Raw genomic sequence first — 22787 nt, 5'->3', positions numbered from 1 at the left:
CTGGTATACAATTCGGCCAGAGACAGTGTACTTCGTTGGCTCGATCCTGTCCATCATCTGGCTCTCCGTACCGCTATTGGAGCATATCGCACATCTCCTGTCCAGAGCTTATACGTCGAAGCAAACGAACCGCCATTATTGCTTCGACGTAAGCAGTTGTCTCTAAACTACGCTCTAAAACTGAAATCCCTGCCAGACCACCCTACGTGGCTAACCGTTTTTGAGCCACGATGAATACTGAGGCGCCTCCGTAGCCAGGTGGGAAGGAGCAGCAGTGAGTAGCACACGCTTCTTGATTAGACCGGGGTTCGAGCCCGTCACCACCAAATACGGAGGATGCGGAAAGGTCAGGAATGACCACCGCATGTTCACGGAGCAATATGGCCTTAGTTGCTAATGCTCCTAAAAAACAAACAACATCGAGCCACGATGGGAAAATTTGTACAACACCCGTAAGACTGCCAATCGTCCTTTTGGTATTCGTGTCCAAGAGCTACTCAAAGAACTTAATATAAAGGTAGACAGGGTTGCCCAAACACCAAAGCAACCCCTTCCACCCTGGCATGCTCATGTCCCGGCATGTGACTTGTCCCTTCGAAATTTGGGAAAGTCGGACACTCCATCGTCTGTCTACCTGCAGCTTTTTTCAGCACACCGAGCTGAACATTCTGACTTCGCGCCAGTCTACACAGACGGGTCGAAGTCAGAATCATATGTGGGATCTGCTGCTGTCTTTACAGACAGCACTACATCGGAGCAGATTCCCTCTGAATGCAGCATATTTACTGCAGAGCTGCACGCTATAGAGTTAGCCTTGGATCACATTAGTGAATGCCAATACCAACGGTTCATTTTGTATACCGACGCTCTCAGCGTGTTACAGGCTTTAATATCTGTGAGATATAATTCTCATCCAGTTCTGTCTAGCATTCAGCAGAAGATTCACGTTCTCCATGAACGTGAATATGATATCCGCTTCTGCTGGATTCCTAGCCACATTGGGATTAGGGGAAATGATTTGGCTGACGCCGCAGCCAAATCAGCAATTCCCAATAATGACCACTGCCTGTTAGTCCCCTATACAGACTACAGGCAAATAATACATCAAAAGATACATTCCCAATGGCAGGATTCGTGGAATAGACAGACTGCGAATAAGTTATATCATATAAAACCTGTAATTGAACCGTGGCAGTCTAGTCTGCGCAGGAATCGTAAGGAGGAAGTTGTTCTTGCCCGGACCCGCATAGGACACAGTCATTTAACTCATTCGTTTTTGCTGAGGGCTGATGACCCTCCTATGTGTGTGTCCTGTGGCACAATCCTAACGATTAGACACCTTTTAATTGACTGTCCAGATTTTAGCAGCACCCGTTTTACCGCTTTTAGTCATCTGACTGAGCCTTATACACTCAGTCAGATTTTATCCGACAATGACAACGTGTCTGCTGTTTTTAGCTATTTTAAATCAATAAAAGTTTTTAATTGTATTTAAAATTTGTTATTGTTATCTCTTTATTGATTTAATTTTTATATATTTGTTATTATTTATCTGGACATGGTGACCTAACTAATTAGGTCACCGAGAATTTAAACTTTTAAATATTGCATAGTCTTGGCGCATTATGGCCACAGCTGCCAATGCGCCAATAAAAAACCAAAAACAAACAAACAAACAAACAAACTTGGAGCTTTTCGCACTTCACCTGTACAAAGCCTATATGCAGAAGCCCATGAACCTTCACTACAACTTAGACGACAGAACTTATTATTACACTATGCTGCAAAGATAAAATCCATCACCGACCATCCAAATAGAGAGGTTCTGTTTTCATCGTACTTGGAAAATGTATACCAAGCCCATCCACGAATAAACCGCCCTTCCAACATCCGACTAAAAGATTTACTGTTATGCCGAGAGCTTAATTATGATAGCATAGCTACCACGACTACACACATTATTCCACCATGGATCATAATTCAACCTGTGTGTGACCTGCATTTCCAATCTTGGGGGAAAACAAATCTCCCGAGAACAAACTACCAGCAACTACATGCAGCATACAAAGAAAAATATGAACATTCAACTTTCATATACACAGATGGCTCAAAAACAGAAACTTGTGTAGGAGCTGCGATTCACTCTGAAGACTGTACTCTCATCCAACAACTTCCAAAAGAATGCAGCATCTTTACAGCAGAATTACAAGCCATTTTGATGGCCGTAAACAAAATTAAACATGAACAGATAGCAGACAGCATAATTTTCACGGACTCGCTTAGCTCTGTCATTGCTTTACAGAATGCCAATACTAAAGCACACCCAGTTTTACAACAGGTACAATATACAGTATCTAAGCTATTGCAAAATAATCACAAGATCAGTTTCTGTTGGATTCCAGGCCACACAGGAATAACTGGGAATGAAAAAGCAGATAAAGCGGCAAGAGAAGCTGCTACCTCTTACTATGCATTCCGCTCAATACCATATACCGATTACAAGTCGTTAATCCACCAAAGCAGTTTAAAACAATGGCAACAACATTGGAAAGATCAAAGTAACAACAAACTTCGTGTAATTAAACAAACACTCCGACCATGGACTACCAGTTGCCGATCCAACAGACACGAAGAAGTGATCCTTGCTCGATTGCGAATTGGGCATACCCATATGACCCATTCTTACCTACTCAGAGGTGAAGACCCTCCTCAGTGCCAAAACTGTCAAGTTCCACTCACTGTACATCACTTCATGGTGAACTGTCCAAGATTTACTTCAGAACGTATAAAAGCCTTTCAAATAACCACGAACGCACAAAACAACCTAACGCTCAAAACAATTTTAGATAACCGGCCAAATATTACCGACGTTTTCTTTTTCCTTAAGTTAATCGGATACTACCAATACATATAAAAATAAATAGTATAACATTTACCAAAAAGTTACGTAATTATAAAATAAAATCTTAGCTTCCCATCTGAACAACATAATAAAAAATGTCGAAATATGAAACTCTAACCTAGATTAGGCGCATTATAGCCTAAGCTGCTCTTGCGCCAATAGCTCTCAAACAACAACAACAACAACAACAAGCTTTTGTCAAACATGAACATCTAGTAATGGTTTCAATAGACATAGAGAAGGCTTTTGATACCACCTGGCGGTATGGTATACTTAGTGATCTTTACCTTCTCGGACTACGAGGCAATCTTCCTATATTCACTCAGAACTTTCTACATACTAGATCATTTCAAGTTCGATATCAACATGCCCTTTCCCCAACTTTCATCCAGGAAGAAGGTGTCCCACAGGGATCAGTACTGAGTGCCACTCTTTTTGCTCTGAGAATAGATTCTATTACTAAGCAGCTTCCAAATACAATTGAGACTTACCTTTATGCAGATGACCTTTCCATCTCTTGTCATTCTCAAAACATGAGGTCTATTGAAAGACAGCTTCAGATATCACTTAATAGAATTCAACAATGGCGAGCCTCAACGGCTATCGGCTCTCGCAGCAGAAAACAGTTGCCATCCATTTCTGTAGACAACGCAAACTTCATCCAGATCCTGAACTTCAAATTTCTAACGTCTTTGTCCCGGTCACCAGCAACATCCGATTTCTAGGATTAACCCTTGACAATAAGTTAAATTTCCTAGATCATATTAAAAATGTACGGACTTCATGTCTAAAAAAGTTAAACATACTCAGAGCTTTATCTGCCCAAACATGGGATGCAGATCGTACCTCACTTCTTCGGTTATACAGGGCATTAATCAGATCTCGTCTCGATTATGGTGCTCCAATCTATGATTCTGCCAGAAAGAGCGCATTACGCTGGCTTGATCCCATTCAGCACAGTGCTTTGAGAATTGCAATTGGTGCATTCAGAACGTCGTACATAATCTCTACATTGATGCTCATGAGCCCCCACTAAATTTACGCAGGAAAACACTGTTACTGAAATATGCTGTCAAGATACAAAGTTGTGCCTCTCATCCCATTCGGTCATACCTTTTTAACCCACCGTTAGAAACCCTATACAGAAACAAACCTAGCATAGTAAAACCAGCTGGTCTTCGCCTTCTTGAACTGGTGCAAGTTTGGAATATTTCTATCCATTCGGTAAAACAGGTAGCAACTTATACTCAACCTCCATGGACTCCTCCTCCTCCTCCAATCTGTGACACTTACCTCTGTCAATGGAGAAAGAATTCCTTGCAAGCAACAAATATCAACCAAATTCACGCAGTTCACATTCAAAGATATTCTGATTTTTCTCCAATTTATACAGATGGCTCTAAATCTAATTCAAATGTTGGAGCAGCTGCAGTGTTTCCAAATACAATTGTATCAGCTTCCCTTCCGTCAGAATTTAGTATATTTTCTGCTGAATTATACGCAATAAAACTAGCTTTAGAAAATCTTCATTCTAACAGTTCCTTAAAATCTGTTATTTACACCGATTCCCTCAGCTGAATCATGTCGTTATGTAATTCCTCAGATAAAGTTCACCCTGTTATAGATGAAATCAGAAGCTTATTACTGCAAATTAAAGAACCCAATCAACAGGTCACTCTTTGCTGGATTCCAGCACATTCCGTCATTTTAGGAAATGAACTGGCCGATAAAGCTGCAAAAAATCCAACTACCTTAGATCTAACCAACATCCCTGTTCCAGCATCAGATTATGCACTAACCATTCATGCTGCTTGCCTATCCCAATGGACAGCACTGTGGCACTCTCAGACTAACAATAAACTCTTTCAGTTTAAACAAGACCCGAAAATTTGGCACTCCAGTGTCCGTACATCGAGACGAGAAGAAGTAGTCCTCTCAAGGGCAAGAATAGGACATACACATCTTACCCACCTTCATTTACTGAGAGGAGATGATCCACCACAATGTACACATTGTTCTAACAATTTGACTGTAAAACATATTCTTATTGTCTGCTCCTATTATAAACAAGCCAGAACTTCATCCTTGATCTCACTGGTTAAGCTACATAAACCAATTACTCTTGAAAACCTGATTGGTGATAAGGCTAATATTTCTGAATTTTTTGACTTTCTCAGGCAAACTGGGCTTTTTAATTATTTCTGATTTATGGAAAACTCATGTTTTAATATAAGTGAATAGGCACATTATAGCCTTAGCAGCTTATGTGCCATTAAGCCTCCATAACAACAACAACTACACTACTGCTTCACTATGCTGCTAAGATCCAGAGTCTACCATCGCACCCAAGTTGGGAGTATCTCTATAATACTCGTTGGGATGCCTTCTATGAGAGCAAGCCAAATGAAAATAGACCCGTCTCTCTCAGGATCAAAGAGCTTGTTCAGACTTGCGATGTCAATTTAAATGAAATTTTCCAAGACACAACTACACCTGTTGCTCCTTGGACATATGTGTCTGTCTCTCAAGATACATACTTTCTCCAGTGGGGGAAAAATATACCCTCCTGCGATATCAGACAGTTACATTCAGCTCATGCTATGGACAACCATGCCTGTAAAATTTATACGGATGGTTCAAAAACTGAGAGTATGGTAGGTGCTGCGGCAGTTTTTCCTTTGTTTACAAGTTCAGCCACACTACCGCTTGCTTGCAGCGTCTTCACAGCTGAATTATATGCCATTAAGTTAGCACTTAATAAGATAATTGAGCTTTCCATCTCATCTGCCATAATTTACACAGATTCTCTTATTGCTGTCTCTGCCATAAGGAAGAATTCCTCCATTTCTCACCCTACATTGAAATAGATTCATTCCCAGCTATTCGCTTGCAGTGTGTCCAATTAGTCAATCAGTTTTTGCTGGATCCCTGGCCATTCAGGCATTCCGGGAAATGAAAGTGCTGACTTTGCCGCTAAACATCCTCAACCCGCTCTCTCACCCCTCGACGTGGGCACCTGTACGTGGTGAGGGGACCTCCCAGTGATGCTGCTGGGTTTCCAGATTAGCATCACTGGGATCTAACGCCCATACCTTGGTTCCAGGGTTACATCTTTGGAATCCGGCGTGTGCAGCCGTGCGCCGCGACCCGTGGAAGCGGAAAGGGGGATCCTGGTGGTTGAGGGGCCCAGCCTTAATACACCACTTTGGCCCCTGCTTCGACAAGACGGGCGGTCCCGGACCGGCTCGACTGGGATCAATCGGCGGGTGGTTCTATATTGCTAGGGTCAACTGCGTTCCAATAAGTCTCCCTCCCTTTGGTCCTGGGACGGGATAAAGACTTATTGGTAACGTGGGTATGGTGTTCTAAGCGAACTCGGCGTCCCATTCGTGTACGCAGTACCTGCTAGTTCACGAGTGGGCGCCCCCTCGTAGGGCTCCGTGGTGGGTGAGGTACTTAGGCATCAGACATTTTTTCTTTACTCTCATGAGTAATTTAAATCCTTCTTCTGGGGCCCCAACAAGGCCCCTACCTAATCGATCATCAGAAGATAATGACACCAATTCTGCTAAAAGAGCCAGAACTGAGGAGAAAATGCCATCTGTGACACCGCTTTTCCTCATTCTCCATTCCACCGGAGAGCAGTCAGTTGGGAAAATGTGACCTTTCTTTATCCAGAAAGGATTAGAAGGGATGGCAGGTTCACCTAAATCGGTAAAACGGCTGCGTTCGGGAGATATTTTAGTCGAAGCATCAAATACAAAGCATGCTGAAAAAATTTTGAATTCCACATCTTTAGGAGGAATACCCATTATCGTAACCCCTCATAAAACTCTGAACTCGTCACGAGGTGTCATATCAGAGTGGGATCTTCTTCACGTTTCTGAAGAAGAGATCTGCTCTGAATTGAAAGAGCAAGGAGTGACAGCTGTGAAGCGAATATCTGTGCGTAAGGATGGGAATCTTGTCCCTACCCGAGTTCTCATCCTAACATTCAACACCCCACGGCCTCCAAGGTAGCCAGGTGGGAAGGAGCAGCAGTGCGTAGCACACGCTTCTTGATTAGACCGGGGTTCGAGCCCGTCACCACCAAATACGGAGGATGCGGAAAGGTCAGGGAATGACCACCGCATATCCTGGAGCAATATGGCCTTAGTTGCTAATGCTCCTAAAAACCAAAACAACAACAACAACGGCCTCCAAGTTCCGTCAAGGCAGGTTACTTAAACTGCCCAGTGAGGATTTACGTTCCCAACCCACTGAGGTGTTTTAAATGTCAGAAGTACGGCCACTCACAAACAGCTTGTGGTAACCCTGCCTGTGCTCGATGTGGTGCTAAAGATCACGAGAGCAAGGAATGTATAGCTCCTAAGCCAAATTGTACTAACTGCCAAGGAGAGCACCCTGCATACTCTCGAGCATGCCAGCGGTGGAAGGATGAAAAGGAAATTCAAAAATTAAAAACGGAGCTGAACATATCCTACCCAGAGGCCAGAAAACGCATCCAACCAGTAAATAGCGGGAAGCCTTCGTACGCCCAGAAAGTTTCTGGTAAAATTACGATTGGGACCCAAACTGATATGACTGTTCCCCCAAGGGACTCTTTTACTCCCATCGCCCGCTATTTATTGAGTTCACTAAAGCCCACCCAAAAATCGCAATCAGCTGCCACTCCAATATCGGTACCTCCCAATGCTCCAGCATTAACAACAGGGAGCACTAAATTAACATCACAGAAAAGTGAACTGCCCACTTCAGGGCAAGAAATAATGGATGTCACGACCAAGGAGGTACATGATGAGTCAGTCTTGGAACTCTTTGCGGAGGAAGAAATGGACACAGGACAGCGTCCATACTTCCCGAGGAAAGATAAATCCAAGTCTGACAAAATTAAGCCCTCAGCACCTCGGAAGCCGCCTGATGGACCCACCAAGCCAAAATAATGGCTAAATTCCTACAATGGAATTGTCGTCGATTCCGGCGAAATACTGATGACATCAAGGCCCTCCTGCAAAAGCACGAGCCAGTTTGCTTTTGCTTGCAGGAGACTTACCTAAAGGCAAATGATGATCCCACAATGCATAACATCACAATCTTTCGTAAGGATAGAAGTGCGGATGGTCCTGCTCATGGAGGAGTGGCTATCCTTGTGGGCAACCAGACCCCAGTGCAGCCTTTGCTAATTACAACCAGCATAGAGGCTGTTGCAATTCGCCTTACAGTGGGATTTCTATTAACGGTCTGCTCTATTTATTTGCCACCTGGGACTGATATCTCCCAGGAAGACCTTGATGATCTTGTAACGCAGTTGCCTCCCCCTTTCTTACTTCTTGGGGATTTTAATGGACATACTACCCTGTGGGGTAGTGCTAACATCACTGGAAGAGGACGGGTCATAGAGCGTATGCTCAATGACAATGACATTTCCCTTCTCAATACTGGAACAAACACCTTCTTCCACATGCCTACCCGTACTTTTTCTGCCATTGATCTCTCTATCTGCTCCCCTTCTCAACTCCCTTTACTCACTTCGGAAGTGGAGGAGAATCCATACGGAAGTGATCACTTCCCTGTGATAACCTTGTTACACAGTGGGAGACCATGTCATCCTTTTAGGTTACCACGGTGGAAGTTTGATCAGGCTGACTGGAATGCCTTCCAACATCAGGCAATTTTTGACCTCAGTACAGTCAGTCAAGAGCCTATCAATGACGCAGTAACGTACATCACAGAAATCATTGTCCAAGCAGCTGCGAATGCTGTTCCAAAAACATCTGCCCGGTTTCCACCATTTCCCAAACCTTGGTGGAATTCACAATGCACAGTAGCAAAAAAGGCTCAAAATAAAGCGTGGGGGATATTCCGCCGATATCCTACCACGAACAACCTTATAGCCTTTAAACGCGCACGAGCCAAAGCACGTTACATCCGCCGTCAGAGTCAAAAGGAATCGTGGATCCGTTTTACATCATCAATTACTCAGTCCACTAGTACTATCGTGGTCTGGGATAAAATTCGGAAAATGAAGGGGAAATACACGGCACATCCCTCATCGGTCCTTGATTATAATGGATGTACTATTGCAGACTCTACTGCAATAGCCAATGCTCTTGGGGAAACATTTTCTAACATCTCTGCAATATCATCTTACTCCCCAGAGTTTCTGGTCACAAAGCGCAATACTGAAAAACAGGCCCTTAAATTCACATCGAAGGGTTCCCACCCATACAATGGGCCATTTAATATCCATGAGCTGAAAACAGCAGTCGCCCGTACAAAGGCTACCGCTGTTGGACCAGACAACATCCATTATGAAATGATCAAACATCTTTCATCAGAATCCATGGACCGTTTGCTCTTCCTGTACAACAGAATCTTCCTTGAAGAGCACTTTCCGGATACCTGGCGCAAGGCAACTATTCTTGCTTTTGCTAAGCCAGGAAAGGATCCTAAATGTCCAAAAAACTATCGTCCTATTGCTCTGACCAGCTGTCTGTGCAAAATATTGGAGAGAATGGTCAATGCTTGTCTGTTATGGTATTTAGAATCGAACGACCTTCTCTCCCGCTTTCAGTGCGGCTTCCGAAGAAACAGGTCCACACTGGACCACTTAATTAGACTGGAAACATCTATCCGAGATGCTTTCCTTAAAAGTGAACATTTGGTGTCCATCTTCTTTGACATGGAAAAAGCGTACGACACAACTTGGAGATTTGGTATTTTAAAAGACCTTTACAACCTCGGTCTAAGAAGTCACCTTCCCATTTTCATTAAAAATTTTTTATCCTCTCGTTATTTCCAAGTTCGTGTAGGATCCTCCCTTTCGCGGCCTTTTTGCCAAGAGGAGGGGGTACCACAAGGATCTGTCTTAAGTGTTACGCTTTTTGCCATTAAAATAAATTCTATTTCTGAACAACTTCCTCCAACTATAAACAGTGCACTCTACGTCGATGACTTCAGCATATTTTCTCAATCATGCAATATGAGGGTTATTGAGAGACAACTGCAACAAGCTATTGACCGTCTTAGCTCCTGGGCCACGGCCAATGGTTTCAGGTTCTCACCGGAGAAGACCGTTTGCGTACATTTTTGTCGCAAACGTAACCTCCACCCTGAGCCTGAATTACGACTTGGACAAAGCACCATTCCAGTTGTATCAGAGGCGAAATTCCTGGGACTCATTTTTGACAAAAAGCTGACATTCGTCCAACACATTCGTCAGCTTCGAACAAAGTGCACGAGAGGGCTTAACATCCTCCGCTCTCTCTCTTCTACCTCTTGGGGTGCAGACCGATGCACTCTCCTACGTCTGTACCGTGCACTTGTACGCTCAAAATTAGATTATGGGTCTCAGGTGTATGCATCTGCCAGAAATAGCGCTGTTCGTTGGCTTGACCCCGTCCATCATCAAGCCATCCGCATTGCTACCGGTGCTTTTAGAACTTCGCCTGTCCAAAGTCTGTATGCCGAAGCAAATGAACCATCTTTGTGGCTTCGGCGAATGCAGTTGTCTCTGCAATATGCCTTCAAGCTGAAGTCCCTGCCGGACCACCCCCACGTGGACATCCGTTTTCGAGCCACGATGGGAAAATCTTTATAACACACGACACACTGCCAATCGACCATTCGGCATTCGTGTTCAAGAGCTACTCAATGAGCTTAACATCTCGGTAGACAAGGTTGCTCGATCACCAAAGGAGTCCCTTCCACCCTGGCATGCACAAACCCCAGCATGTGACTTCTCGCTCAAACTTGCGACGAAGTCTAGTACTCCGCCCTCTGTCTACTTTCAGCTCTATTCACAACACCGTGCAGAACATTCTGACTTCTTGCCAGTTTACACAGACAGCTCGAAGTCAGAATCATATGTAGGATCTGCTGCTGTTTTTCCAGATAAAACCATATCAGAGCAGATACCTGTTAACTGCAGCATTTACACTGCAGAGCTTCATGCCATAGAGTTAGCTCTAGATCACATTGGAAAACACCGTTACCAACGGTGTATTATATATGCCGATTCAATGAGTGCACTACAGGCTTTATCAGCGATGTCACACACCAATCATCCAACCCTGTCCCGAATTCAGCAGATAATATACAGCCTCGATGCAAGCGGATTCGATATAAGCTTCTGCTGGATCCCCAGTCACATCGGGATTAGAGGAAATGATTTGGCTGACACTGCAGCCAAATCGACAGCCCTGATGGATAATCTTGACCTGTTAGTCCCCTATACAGACTACGGGCAAGTGATCCGTAGTAACCTGCAATCTCAGTGGCAAGATTCGTGGCATCGACTGATTACTTCAAACAAACTATGTCGAATTAAGCCTGTGATCCATCCTTGGCGGTCCAGCTTGCGCAGGGATCGCAAAGAGGAAGTTGTTCTTGCTCGGCTCCGCATAGGACACTGTTATTTGACACACTCCTTTTTGCTGAGGGCTGATGACCCTTCTATGTGTGAGCAATGCGACACCGTTTTAACCGTCGAACACATTTTATGTGATTGTTCCAGTTTTATAAATGCTCGTTTTACTGCTTTTACCCATCTGACTGATCCGTATACACTCAGTCAGATTTTAAATGACAACGACAATGTGTCAGCAGTTTTTCAATTTTTAAAGTCGATCAATTTGTATACAGTCATATGAAATAAACAATTTGCTTTTGTCATTGTACTGATTTTATGACTGTATGCACCTTAAGACGAAGTAGCTTTTTTACAAGTTACCAGTCTTACCTTTTTATATTTTAACCTTTTCCTGGCGCACTATAACCCTGCTGTTTTTGCGCCACAAAAAATCAAAAAAAAAAAATCAAATCAACCCGCTCTCTCACAACATCCTCAGGTTCCTTTCTCTGATTTTAAGTCGGTCATATGCAAAGCCTGCTATGATAGATGGTCACAGACCTGGAAAAGTGACACTAACAATAAACTTTACCAGATAAAAGAAGATCCAAAGCTGTGGCTGTCTGGCTTCCGAAGAAACAGACGAGAGGAAGTGGTACTGGTAAGACTCAGAATTGGACACACTCACCATACCCATCTCTTCCTATTATTGGGTGAAAGCCCACACAGTGTTCATCCTGTCAAACGCAACTTTACAGTCCATCGTTTCCTGGTTGATTGTCACTTACATTCAACAATCCGATCAAACGCCTTTCAGTCACTCTCTACATTGAATATATCACCTGATTTATCTCGCATCTTAGGAAATGAAGCAAATATTGAAGAACTTTTATTATATCTAAAACATATCGGTTTTTTCAGAAGCATATAATTTTATCTCTCTAATACGCTTTTTGTCAATTAACGATGAAGAGACACAATTTGGCTGTAGTAGCCCTTGTGTCGTTAAACCGAACTACAACAACAACAGCCCTCCAGGGCAATTCTCGCTCTCCACATCCATTGATAAATCAAATAAGAACTGAAATATCTAAATTTCATAACAATAGGCAGACTGGCACATTTTGTTGGATTCCAGGGCACACTGGAATACCAGGAAATGAGAGTGCATATAAAGCAGCAAGAAATCCCACTGATAATAACCACATCGAGATTCCTTACACAGACTATAAATCAATCATACACCGAATTTGCAATGAAAAATGGAGAGAAATTTGGCTTAATCAGGTAAATAATAAGTTACGAAATATAAAACAGAATCCACAACTATGGAAATCTAGTTTCCGCTCAAACAGACACGAAGAGGTTGTGCTTGCCAGAGCACGTATAGGTCATACCCATCTTACACATCAATATTTATTGCGAGGAAATAATCCACCACTGTGCTTCCACTGTAATTCAACACTAACCGTAAAACATATTCTTATAAAGTGCACTCACTATCAGTATGCCAGAACCACCTCATTCCGATCCCTATCTAATTTAAACAAAACTCTTCAAATTAGACATATTATTGGGGACAACTCCAATTTACCAGAGTTTTTCCACTATCTAAAACAGATTAATATATTTATGCTCATATAAACCATTTTATTAATCCGTACAGTGTCTCTCCACTGGAACAGGCGCAATATAGCCAAAGTAGCTCTTGTGCCAAAAAAAACGCCAACGACAACAACAGCACAGTGTTATTTTTACCGACTCCATTAGTGCTATCCAAGCTATACAACATAATACAAAAAATGATAACTCCTTACTTAGACAGATCTGGAATACTCTGACTAAATTAAATCTGAAGAAACAAGTTCTGTTATGTTGGATCCCCGGTCATGCTGGAATTTCTGGAAATGAACAGGCTGACCTAGCTGCAAAAGCTGCTACCGATCCTATAGATCAGTCCTTCACTACACCTGGATCTGACTACAATTACATTATAAAGAAACGATGCCTTGAACAATGGCAACATATCTGGCAGAATCAAGTCAACAATAACAACTTGGCATAAAAAATGATCTAAAACCATGGAGATCTAGTATACGTGAGAACCGACATGAAGAAGTTGTATTGGCCCGATTATGGATAGGCCACATGCACCTGACACATCTTTATTTGCTTGCAGTCACTGACCCACCACTGTGTACAAACTGCAACTCTCTGCTCACTGTCCACCATCTACTTATTGATTGTTCCAAGTACAGTACTGAGTGACAAGCTATGTTTATCTCATTTCCCACAATGAACACCTATCTCAGTATTTCTGATTTACTAGCGGACACACCACATGTGACCAAAATTTTTGATTTCCTCAAACAGATAAAACTGTACAACATGATATAAACTTGAATAACATCTATACAGATAGAACTATGTATTTAACATCACCATAGTTAGGCGCATTATGGCCTTTGCTGTCCTTGCGCCGTAAAGCCTTAAACAACAACAACCAAATAAAACAAGAACCAAAGCTGTGGCTCTCTGGCTTCCGTCCAAACAGACGAGAGGAAGTGGTGTTGGCAAGGCTGAGAATTGGACATACGCATCATATCCATCTCTGCTTGTTATTGGGAGAAAGCCCACCTCAGTGCTCATCCTGTAACAGTCAGCTTACGGTCCACCCTTTTCTGCTTGATTGTCCCTTACTTTCAACCATCTGGTCAAACACTTTTCAATCAGTTTCCAGGCTTAACATATCACATGATTTATCTCATATCCTAGGAAACGATGCAAATATTGAAGAACTTTTAATATACTTAAAATGTATTGGCCTATACAAAAGTATATAATTTAACAACTATAAGGATAGGGTCATGCAGTTAAACAATGAATAGACACAATTTGGCCTCAGTGGGCCTTGTGTTTTTAAACCCAGTAACAACAACATGATATCATGTGGCCTCTGACTTTCAACATAAAAAAATAAGAAAGAGAACATCAATATAAATTATTGCAAACAGCAGCTCCAACCATGGAGCTACTAGCAAGAAACATTTTCCTGCGGTGTCAGTCAGACTTCAAGGTACTGCTGTCTGGTTAAATTTTAATATATGATTTCAGAATTTTGCTAGTCTGAAACTATATATCAATTGAACTGGTACCATTGAAGTAACTTTTATAGCCTTAGCTATATAACACCAGTTATGTATATTTTAAGTGTTTTTTTTTCAAAGTGCTTTTATGTATATGTGACAATAATTATATTTTATTTTTATTTAATAATTTCACTTGTGAAGTTATTTTTTTTTAAAGTGTTATTTCTTGTTACATTATGTAGTTAAGCAGTCACTTATTGATGGAAATGGTAAATGCCTGCCTCAGGTACTGAAATACATTCAATTCATGGTGGAAAATTGTGGACTGAAGAAACCCTAACAGGAAAGCTTCAATCAATAACTAGCAAAGAGCAAAGTCCAGCACTGGATCTAAGAAATAAAATTTTATCAAGCAAACAAGAGTGTTTGAAATTACAAGAAGGAGCACAGTCTAATCTGTTCAAGAACACATCGTTAAATGATGAAAGGGCTAACACACATATTGTTTATTCTGTTTCTTCCAAAGCCAAGCCAACTTTAGATGCTGTATTGGGGAATATTCCGTTAGTGTATAATCGTTTTACAAAGCAGCTGCAGTTGGGTAAAAAACTTACTCTCAATGGCACTAATCAACCCATCACACAGATAGACCATGGAAACCATTTCCAAATGGATAATGATTATCCCTTGCTACAGAGGGAATCTCATGATGAAAATTTGCAGTCCTCTTTTATTAATTCTGAACAATGTGTTGCTGATGAACTATATAAAAAAACCAGTTCTAGTAGTGAAAGAAAAAATAAAAATATTAATGAAGTCCTGGAAGTGGAGGAGAAGAGTAAACAGATAGAGGAGTACATTCATGATGATACCAGTTGTGATATACATTTGAATAGTGACATTTGTGAAACACGCTTGCATCGTTCCCCAACGTGTGCCTCTTTGCATCATACGGACACATCATCATTCACTAGTATGTCTTCTGTTGGCACAAACTTGTCTTTATCTGTTGGGGAAGGCTTGAGTTCCAAAGCACCACTGTGCTACTCATGTGATAACTTGCAACAGTGCTCTTCACATGAAAGTCTTTATAAAGGTGCTAAACCAAAGAAAAAAGGGCTGTCTGGAATGTTCCTGAGGTAAGTTATTTTCTTTGTGTTTTCTTTAATTTTTATTTTGATTCTGGCTTTTTATCATTACATTCCAAAATTTATTAGTCAATTTTGTTTGTTTGTTATTTGGTTTTTAGGAGCATTAGCAACTAAGGCCATATTGCTCCGTGATATGTGGTGGTCATTCCCTGACCTTTCTGCATCCTCTGTATTTGGTGGTGACGGGCTCAAACCCCGGTCTAATCAAGAAGCGTGTGCTACGCACTGCTGCTCCTTGCCACCTGGCTACGGTGGCTGCAGTCAATTTTGTAAAAAAAAAAAAAAAAAAAAAAATCAACTTACATTCAGTGATCACTTAATTATGACTACCCCCAACTGTAATGGACTCTGCTGCATAACTCACAGTATAAAATGCTGCTGCTTTGTATCAAGTACTTCTGTATCGAAAACAGCATGTCTTGTGAATTGCTCATGACCCAGGGTGGCTAAGGTCTACAAAGAATGGTGTAAAACTGGTCAAACCACCTTCCTCTAACAACTGTAAAGGATTATGCAAGGTGAATGTTCATGGTCAAGCATGGGATGCAGTATGTTGTATCAGCCAAATGTCAGGTTATACGACTGTTCACCTAGCAATCCAGTACAGGGGAAATGCAATGTGTTCCATAGTGGATGACCCAAGATACACCACTCATCACTGCTGATCATCATCGATGGTGAATGCTGTTGGGTCAACAACATGCTGGTTGAATATCGGAGGAACTGAACATCAGTGTGCCTGTTGGATGACTCCAAATACCTGGTGCAATGTGCCGACAGATGCCTTCATTTGCGGTGCAAGCAACATGAGTCTATGAACTTATTCCCCTTGACACTGGCATCTGCACGTGGTGAGGGGACGTCCCAGTAATGCTGCTGCTGGTCCTCCAGATTACTGACATTCAACAAAAACAGCTATGTTCCCAGGTTAACAGTATAGGAATCAGATGTGTCTGCTATGCACTGCAAACCTTGGAAACTCAGTAAGGAGAATCTTGAAGGTTGAGGGGGGCCCTACTTCAATGCATCACTTTGGCCATCTTCAACAAATTAGGTGGTCCTGGATGGCTGAGCCAGGATCAGTTGGCTAGTGGGGTTGCCTGCCCGGGTCAGAAGTGTCCACGGCATGCCATGCCTCTACCCTCGTGGTCCAAGAGAGAGGATTCAAGCTGGCGGCAGTGCGGGTATGACATCTGGGTAGCCCCGGCATCCCCTCCCTAGTGCATTTATTGCTTTCCAGGTAGTGCGTGGGGAACCCAGACATTGAACCAAAACTAATATGAAGCCAGATAATGTTAACGTTTCTTCTGCAGCCGCAACACAATCCCAACAGAAATTAACAACACTGATACATACACCACCACTTCATCAAAGAGACCCAGAACTGAGGCTCTGGCTGCCAAGCATTTCTTGTTCATTTCTAAAAACATTTTATTTAAAGAGCTTTTCAACAAACAGATTCTATTTTTGTTTCAACTATCATTTTCTTGCCCCTCGACGTGGGTACCTGTACGTGGTGAGGGGACCTCCCAGTGATGCTGCTGGTCTTCCAGATTAGCATCACTGGGATCCAACCCCCATGTACAGAATACACCCAACAGTTAACAAACCAGCAAACGTACGCATCAAGGAGCTACTGCCAATTTGGTCTCTTGATTTCAACAAACTAGCTATTATACAAAACACCCCCCCCCCCCCGGGAAATAACATCACCAAACTATGATACCTACTTTCAATCTTGGGGAAGACATTCCCTACCAGGAAGCAGCTTTCAACAACTACATGCTGCATATCTAGAGAAATATCCACAATATGCACAAATCTACACAGATGGATCGAAAACTGATACAAAAGTAGGCATGGCAGCAGTTTTCTCTGATACTACAATAATCCAAGTTCTCCCAACAGAATGTAGCATCTTCACAGTTGAACTGCAAGCAGTGAAGGCAATAGACCAAATATGGAAGCAAAAGCTACCCCATAGTCTGATCTTCACAGATTCCCTCAGTATAATGCAAGCAATACAATGTGACACAAAGAATTTCCATCCAACTCTAAGACAAATCCAAGTTACCCTAAACAAAATTCTTAAAGAAAACAAGACGTCACATTTTGTTGGATTCTTGGACATATGGGAATTAAAGGAAGTGAACAAGCAGACCATGCAGCAAAAATGGCAATCGGCATCCTTTCTTCAACCACCAAAGTACCATTTACAGACTACAGACATAGTATCAAAGTGAACAGCAAAAAACAGTGGCAAAGAATATGGAGCGAGCAAACACATATAAACTTTTTCAAATTAAATCAGTGGAAATCCAGTGAAAGAGATGTCCGAAAAAGAAGAAGTAACGCTTGGCAGGTTACGGATAGGGCACCATACCTAACCCATTCCTATTCTACTTAAATCCGAAGAACCACTCAATGCAGTCAGTGCCGTGTACGACAAACAGTAAAACATTTACTACTAGATTGTCCAGCCTTATAAATGAAAGAAAAAATAGCTTTTAGGTCAGTAACTAAAAATCAAGATGCTCTAGTTTGGAAAACATTCATAGTGAAGAAAATAATGTATGAGAACTTTTCTCTACCTAAAATCAATAGGCTTATATAATCAGATTTAAAACCACAAAAATCACCACAAGTCAATGAATCCATTTGATTCTCTTCATAAAGTCAGGTATTACTTAGATCCAAAATTTGAAAGAAACCAGACTAGGAAAGCAAAACCAAGAGAGGTGCATTATGGCCACAGAAGCCGATGCGCCAACAACTAATAAACAACAACAACAAATCCAACCCATACTTTGGTTCCAGGGTACATCATTGGAATCCAGCATGTGCAGCCGTGCGCCGCGACCTGTGGAAATCCGGAAAGGGGGATCCTGGTGGTTGAGGGGCCCAGCCTTGATACACCACTTTGGCCCTTGCTTCGACAAGACAGGTGGTCCCGGATCGGCCTGACTGGGATCAATCGGCTTGTGGTTCTTACTGCTAGGGTCAACTGCATTCCAATAAGTCTCCCTCCCTTTGGTCCTGGGATGGGATCAAGGCTTATTGGAAATGTGGGTATGGTGCTCTTAAGCTAACTTGGCATCCTATTCGTGTATGCAGTACCTACTAGTTCACGAGTGGGCGTCCCTTCATAGGGCTCCATGTTGGGTGAGGTACTTAGGGCATCGGAAATTTTTATTTTACTCTTATGAGTATTATAAATTCTAATTCTTCTGGGGCCCTAACAAGGCCCCTACCTAATCAAGATGATAGCATGGATAGCACTTCCGTTAAAAGAGCCAGAACTGTGGACAGACCACCATCAGTGACGCCACTCTTCCTCATTCTCCATTCCATCAGAAAGATGTCACCCTTCTTTATCTGGCCCTGGGTGCCAAGCGATTGTGACTCAGCGAATTCTCTGTGCTTAAAGAGTGATTTTCCAAAAGTGATATTATAGGTCTTTTACGTTCCTATACTTAAAACAATTTATTTATTCAGTAACAGGTCATGTTAAAAAAGTACTTTACAGAGCAGGAAAGGAAAGTTACCTTTCTTTATTTCTTATATATTTATCACTAACACCTACTACTTTTCGCTTGGTCACACCAAGCACTGCTCCTGCCTCCCTGTGGCGGGGCCAGAAATCTTAGCAGAACAGTTAATCTGCCAAGGGCCAAAAGGAGCAATTTGGAACACAATAAGTTTCCTCCACTAGAGCCGAATAAGCTCTTGGCCAGACATAGAAAATGAACATGATATGAATCAACCGAAGAGGTTTTTCAACCTTCATATGCCCAGAAGGTTTCTGCAAAGTGCACTATCGGGACGCAAACTGAGATGACTATACCACCAAGAGAGTCATTTACCCCCGATTGCACACTATTTATTGAGTTCACAAAAGCCCACCAAAAAACACAATCAGTTGCCACTTCCTATATCCATACCTCCCAGTGCTCCACCACTACCAAAACCAAGTGGTAAAGAAAAGCCAAAAACTCAGAAGAGTCATCCCTGATACCAGAAACAGTGGATGTAGAGAACAAGGAGGTCCAGGATGAATCAGTCTCGGAACTCTTTGTGGAGGAAGAAATGGACACGGGACAGCGTCCATTCTTCCCCAAAAAAGATAAAACCAGGACTGATAAAAGTAAGGCCCTCAGCACCTTGGAAGCTGCCTGATTGACCCACCAAGCCAAAATCATGGCTAAATTCCTACAATGGAATTGTCGTGGATTCCGGCGAAATACTGATGACATCAAGGTCCTCCTGCAAAAGCACGAGCCAGTTTGCTTTTCCTTGCAGGAGACTTATCTAAAAGCAAATGATGATCCCACGATGTATAACATCACAATCTTTCGTAAGATAGAATTGCAGATGATCCTGCTCATGGAGGAGTAGTTATCCTTGTTGTTAATCAGACCCCAGTTCAGCCCTTGCTAATTACAACCAGCATAGAGGCTGTTGCAGTTTGCCTTACAGTGGGATTTTTATTAATGGTCTGCTCTATTTATTTGCCACCTGGGACTGACATCTCCCAGGAAGACCTTGATGATCTTGTAACGCAGTTGCCTCCCCCTTTCTTACTTCTCGGGGATTTTAATGGACATAACACCCTGTGGGGTAGTGCTAACATCAGTGGAAGGGGACGGGTCATAGAGCGTATGCTCAATGACCTCTCCTTTCTAAATACTGGAACAAACACCTTCTTCCACATGCCTACCCATACTTTTTCTGCAGGCCCGGGTGCCAAGCGAATGTGATCGAGCGTTTTCTCTGTACTTAAAAAGTGATTATCAAAAGCGATCTAAAGTTATATTAAGTTACTGTCCTAAAGAAATTTATTTTTTATATCAGCTACTGTCACAAAAAGTACTTGTACAGAGCAAGAAAGAAAAGCTACCTTTCTTTATTTTTCATACTTCTTTTACTAACACCTAATACTCTACGCTTGGTCCACACCAGGCACTGCTCCTGCCTCCCCGTGGCGGGGCCGGAAGTCTTGGCAGAAAAGCTCATCTGCCAAGGACTAAAAGGAGCAAACATGGATCAACATGCCTTTCCGCCTCTCGAGCCGACAAGCTCTCGGCCAGAGTTAGACAACGAGCATAACACGTCGCAACCCAAGAGGATGAAAACCACTTCCTCAGCGACAAATTGTCCTGCATTTCTAATAATGCACTCTCTTGGAGATCAGCCTCTCAGTAAGCTCTCTCCGTTTGTTATCCAAAAACATCTGGAAAGTCTGGCAGGATCGCCTAAGACAGTCAAGAGGCTGCAATCAGGCGACCTACTAGTGGAGACAATAAACCATGGACATTCGCAGAAACTACTAAACCTTGCCAACTTTGCTGGAATTCCAGTAAAGGTTTCTCCCCATGCTACCCTAAATACATCCAAAGGGATTATATCCAGCTGGGATCTTTTGAATGTCACAGAGGAGGAGATAATGCAAGAACTTCAAGACCAAAATGTCATTGCAGTCAAAAGGATTAAGACTAAAAAAGACAATATACTTGCACCTACAAGGAACATTATCCTCACTTTCAATACACCAAATCTACCAACATCGATAAAAGCAGGCTATCTACATTGTCGAATTAGGCCCTACATCCCTAATCCTTTGAGATGTTTTAAGTGCCAAAAGTATGGTCACTCTCAAATGGCATGTAGAGGAAATCAAGTTTGCCCCAATTGTGGGTCCTCTGAACACACTCAAAGTGATTGCTCAGCAAAAGAAATGGCCTGCCCCAACTGTAAAGGCAACCATCCTGCCTATTCCAGATCATGCGAGAAATGGAAAACTGAAAAGAAAATTGTGACATATAAGATTGAAAATAAAGTAAGTTTTCAAGAAGCAAGGAAAGTAATTGCTCCCAGTTTAACTAAGCGTACATACGCCAGTATTGTGCAAAAGTATCAATCAGTGGGCACCCAAACCGATGTTACAATACCTACAAACACTTCAATTTCTGACTGGGCTCGGGCTGTTCTCTCCCAGCAACAATCCAATACCCCTAAGCAGATGAACCAGGCAAATAATACTGCAATTACAGTACCAGCAACATCTCCTTCTCCACCCACAGTGACTGCTTCTACATCAAATAATCGGAGCTCACATTTAAAAAAGAATATCCCAGAAACATCTATGGATACATTCGACTCATCTAGACAAGAACCTATATTAGAATTACATGCGGAAGAAGAAATGGACACCGGTCGACCATTCTTTTCCAAAAAAGACAAACCAAAGCCTGAACGTCACAAGCCAACCACATTAAAAAAGCAGTCAGATACAGCTTCTTCTACTAAACACCAATAATGCCTTATATTCTACAGTGGAATTGCAGAGGATATCGTAGCAACCTTAATGATATTCAAGTCCTAATTCACCGCTATTCTCCAGTTGGTTTCTGTCTACAGGAAACCTACCTAACTCCACAAATTTCCACCAACATTAAGAACTATGTCATCTATCGACAAGATCGTAATACTTCAAATGCTGCCCGTGGAGGTGTGGCCATCTTCATCAGCTCAAAGATCCCGACCAAACAAATTGTTTTGCAAACTGATATTGAAGTTGTTGCCGTACGTCTGATAACCCAGATTGCGTTAACACTAGCATCGGTCTATCTCCCACCAAGTCATACTTTCTCTTACCAAGATCTTGAAAACCTGCTAATGCAATTGCCACCCCCGGTCTGTCTGTTGGGTGATTTCAATAGCCACAATCCCTTATGGGGATCAACAAAAGTAGATACACATGGCCGACTAATTGAAACTTTTCTAGACAAACAAAACCTTACTGTTCTTAATACTGGTGCACCCACTCACATACAATTGCCAACTGGACAAACTTCTGCAATTGATCTATCAGTATGTTCCCCGACTCTGTATCCAATCATAGAATGGTCTGTTTTAGATGACCCCTTGGGCAGTGATCATTTTCCCATTATTTGTGATCTGCTCACTGCTCAACCACCATTAGTCAATCCCTGCAGGAAATGGAAGTTTTCTCAAGCCAACTGGGTCAAATTTAAATCTTTAGTCACCCTGGATGAGCAATATATACGGACACAGTCGATAGATGAAGCCACAGATTATATCACTTCACACATACTATCTGCAGCTAAGTGTTCAATTCCATTGTCGAATCCGCATTCCCGACAGCACCATAATTATTGGTGGAATGAAGATTGCACTAAAGCAAAGAAGTTAAAAAATAAAGCATGGAATATATTTCGCAGATCACCAACCACGACTAATCTAATCAATTACAAGAAACTAAGAGCGAAAGCACG

At 42.2% G+C, this 22787-nt stretch overlaps 1 protein-coding gene across 1 annotated transcript in view; it reads left to right on the top strand.

Annotated features, from left to right (window-relative positions):
* LOC150085797 (TBC1 domain family member 12-like) overlaps nucleotides 1-22787 on the top strand; it is a 458606-nt gene that overhangs the window by 65283 nt on the left and 370536 nt on the right. Inside the window, exon 2 of the mRNA XM_090374697.1 lies at nucleotides 14584-15480. Within this exon, the coding sequence (XP_090230823.1) occupies nucleotides 14615-15480 (866 nt within the window). The 5' untranslated portion in view covers nucleotides 14584-14614. The remainder of the gene's footprint in view (nucleotides 1-14583; nucleotides 15481-22787) is intronic.

The sequence above is a fragment of the Mastigoproctus giganteus genome, chromosome 5 (assembly GCF_048544385.1).
Source record: "Mastigoproctus giganteus isolate SK-2022 chromosome 5, ASM4854438v1, whole genome shotgun sequence".
Classification (NCBI taxonomy): domain Eukaryota; kingdom Metazoa; phylum Arthropoda; class Arachnida; order Uropygi; family Thelyphonidae; genus Mastigoproctus; species Mastigoproctus giganteus.
Note: the sequence above shows the minus strand (reverse complement) of the source record. Positions and strands in the feature narration are given on the sequence as shown.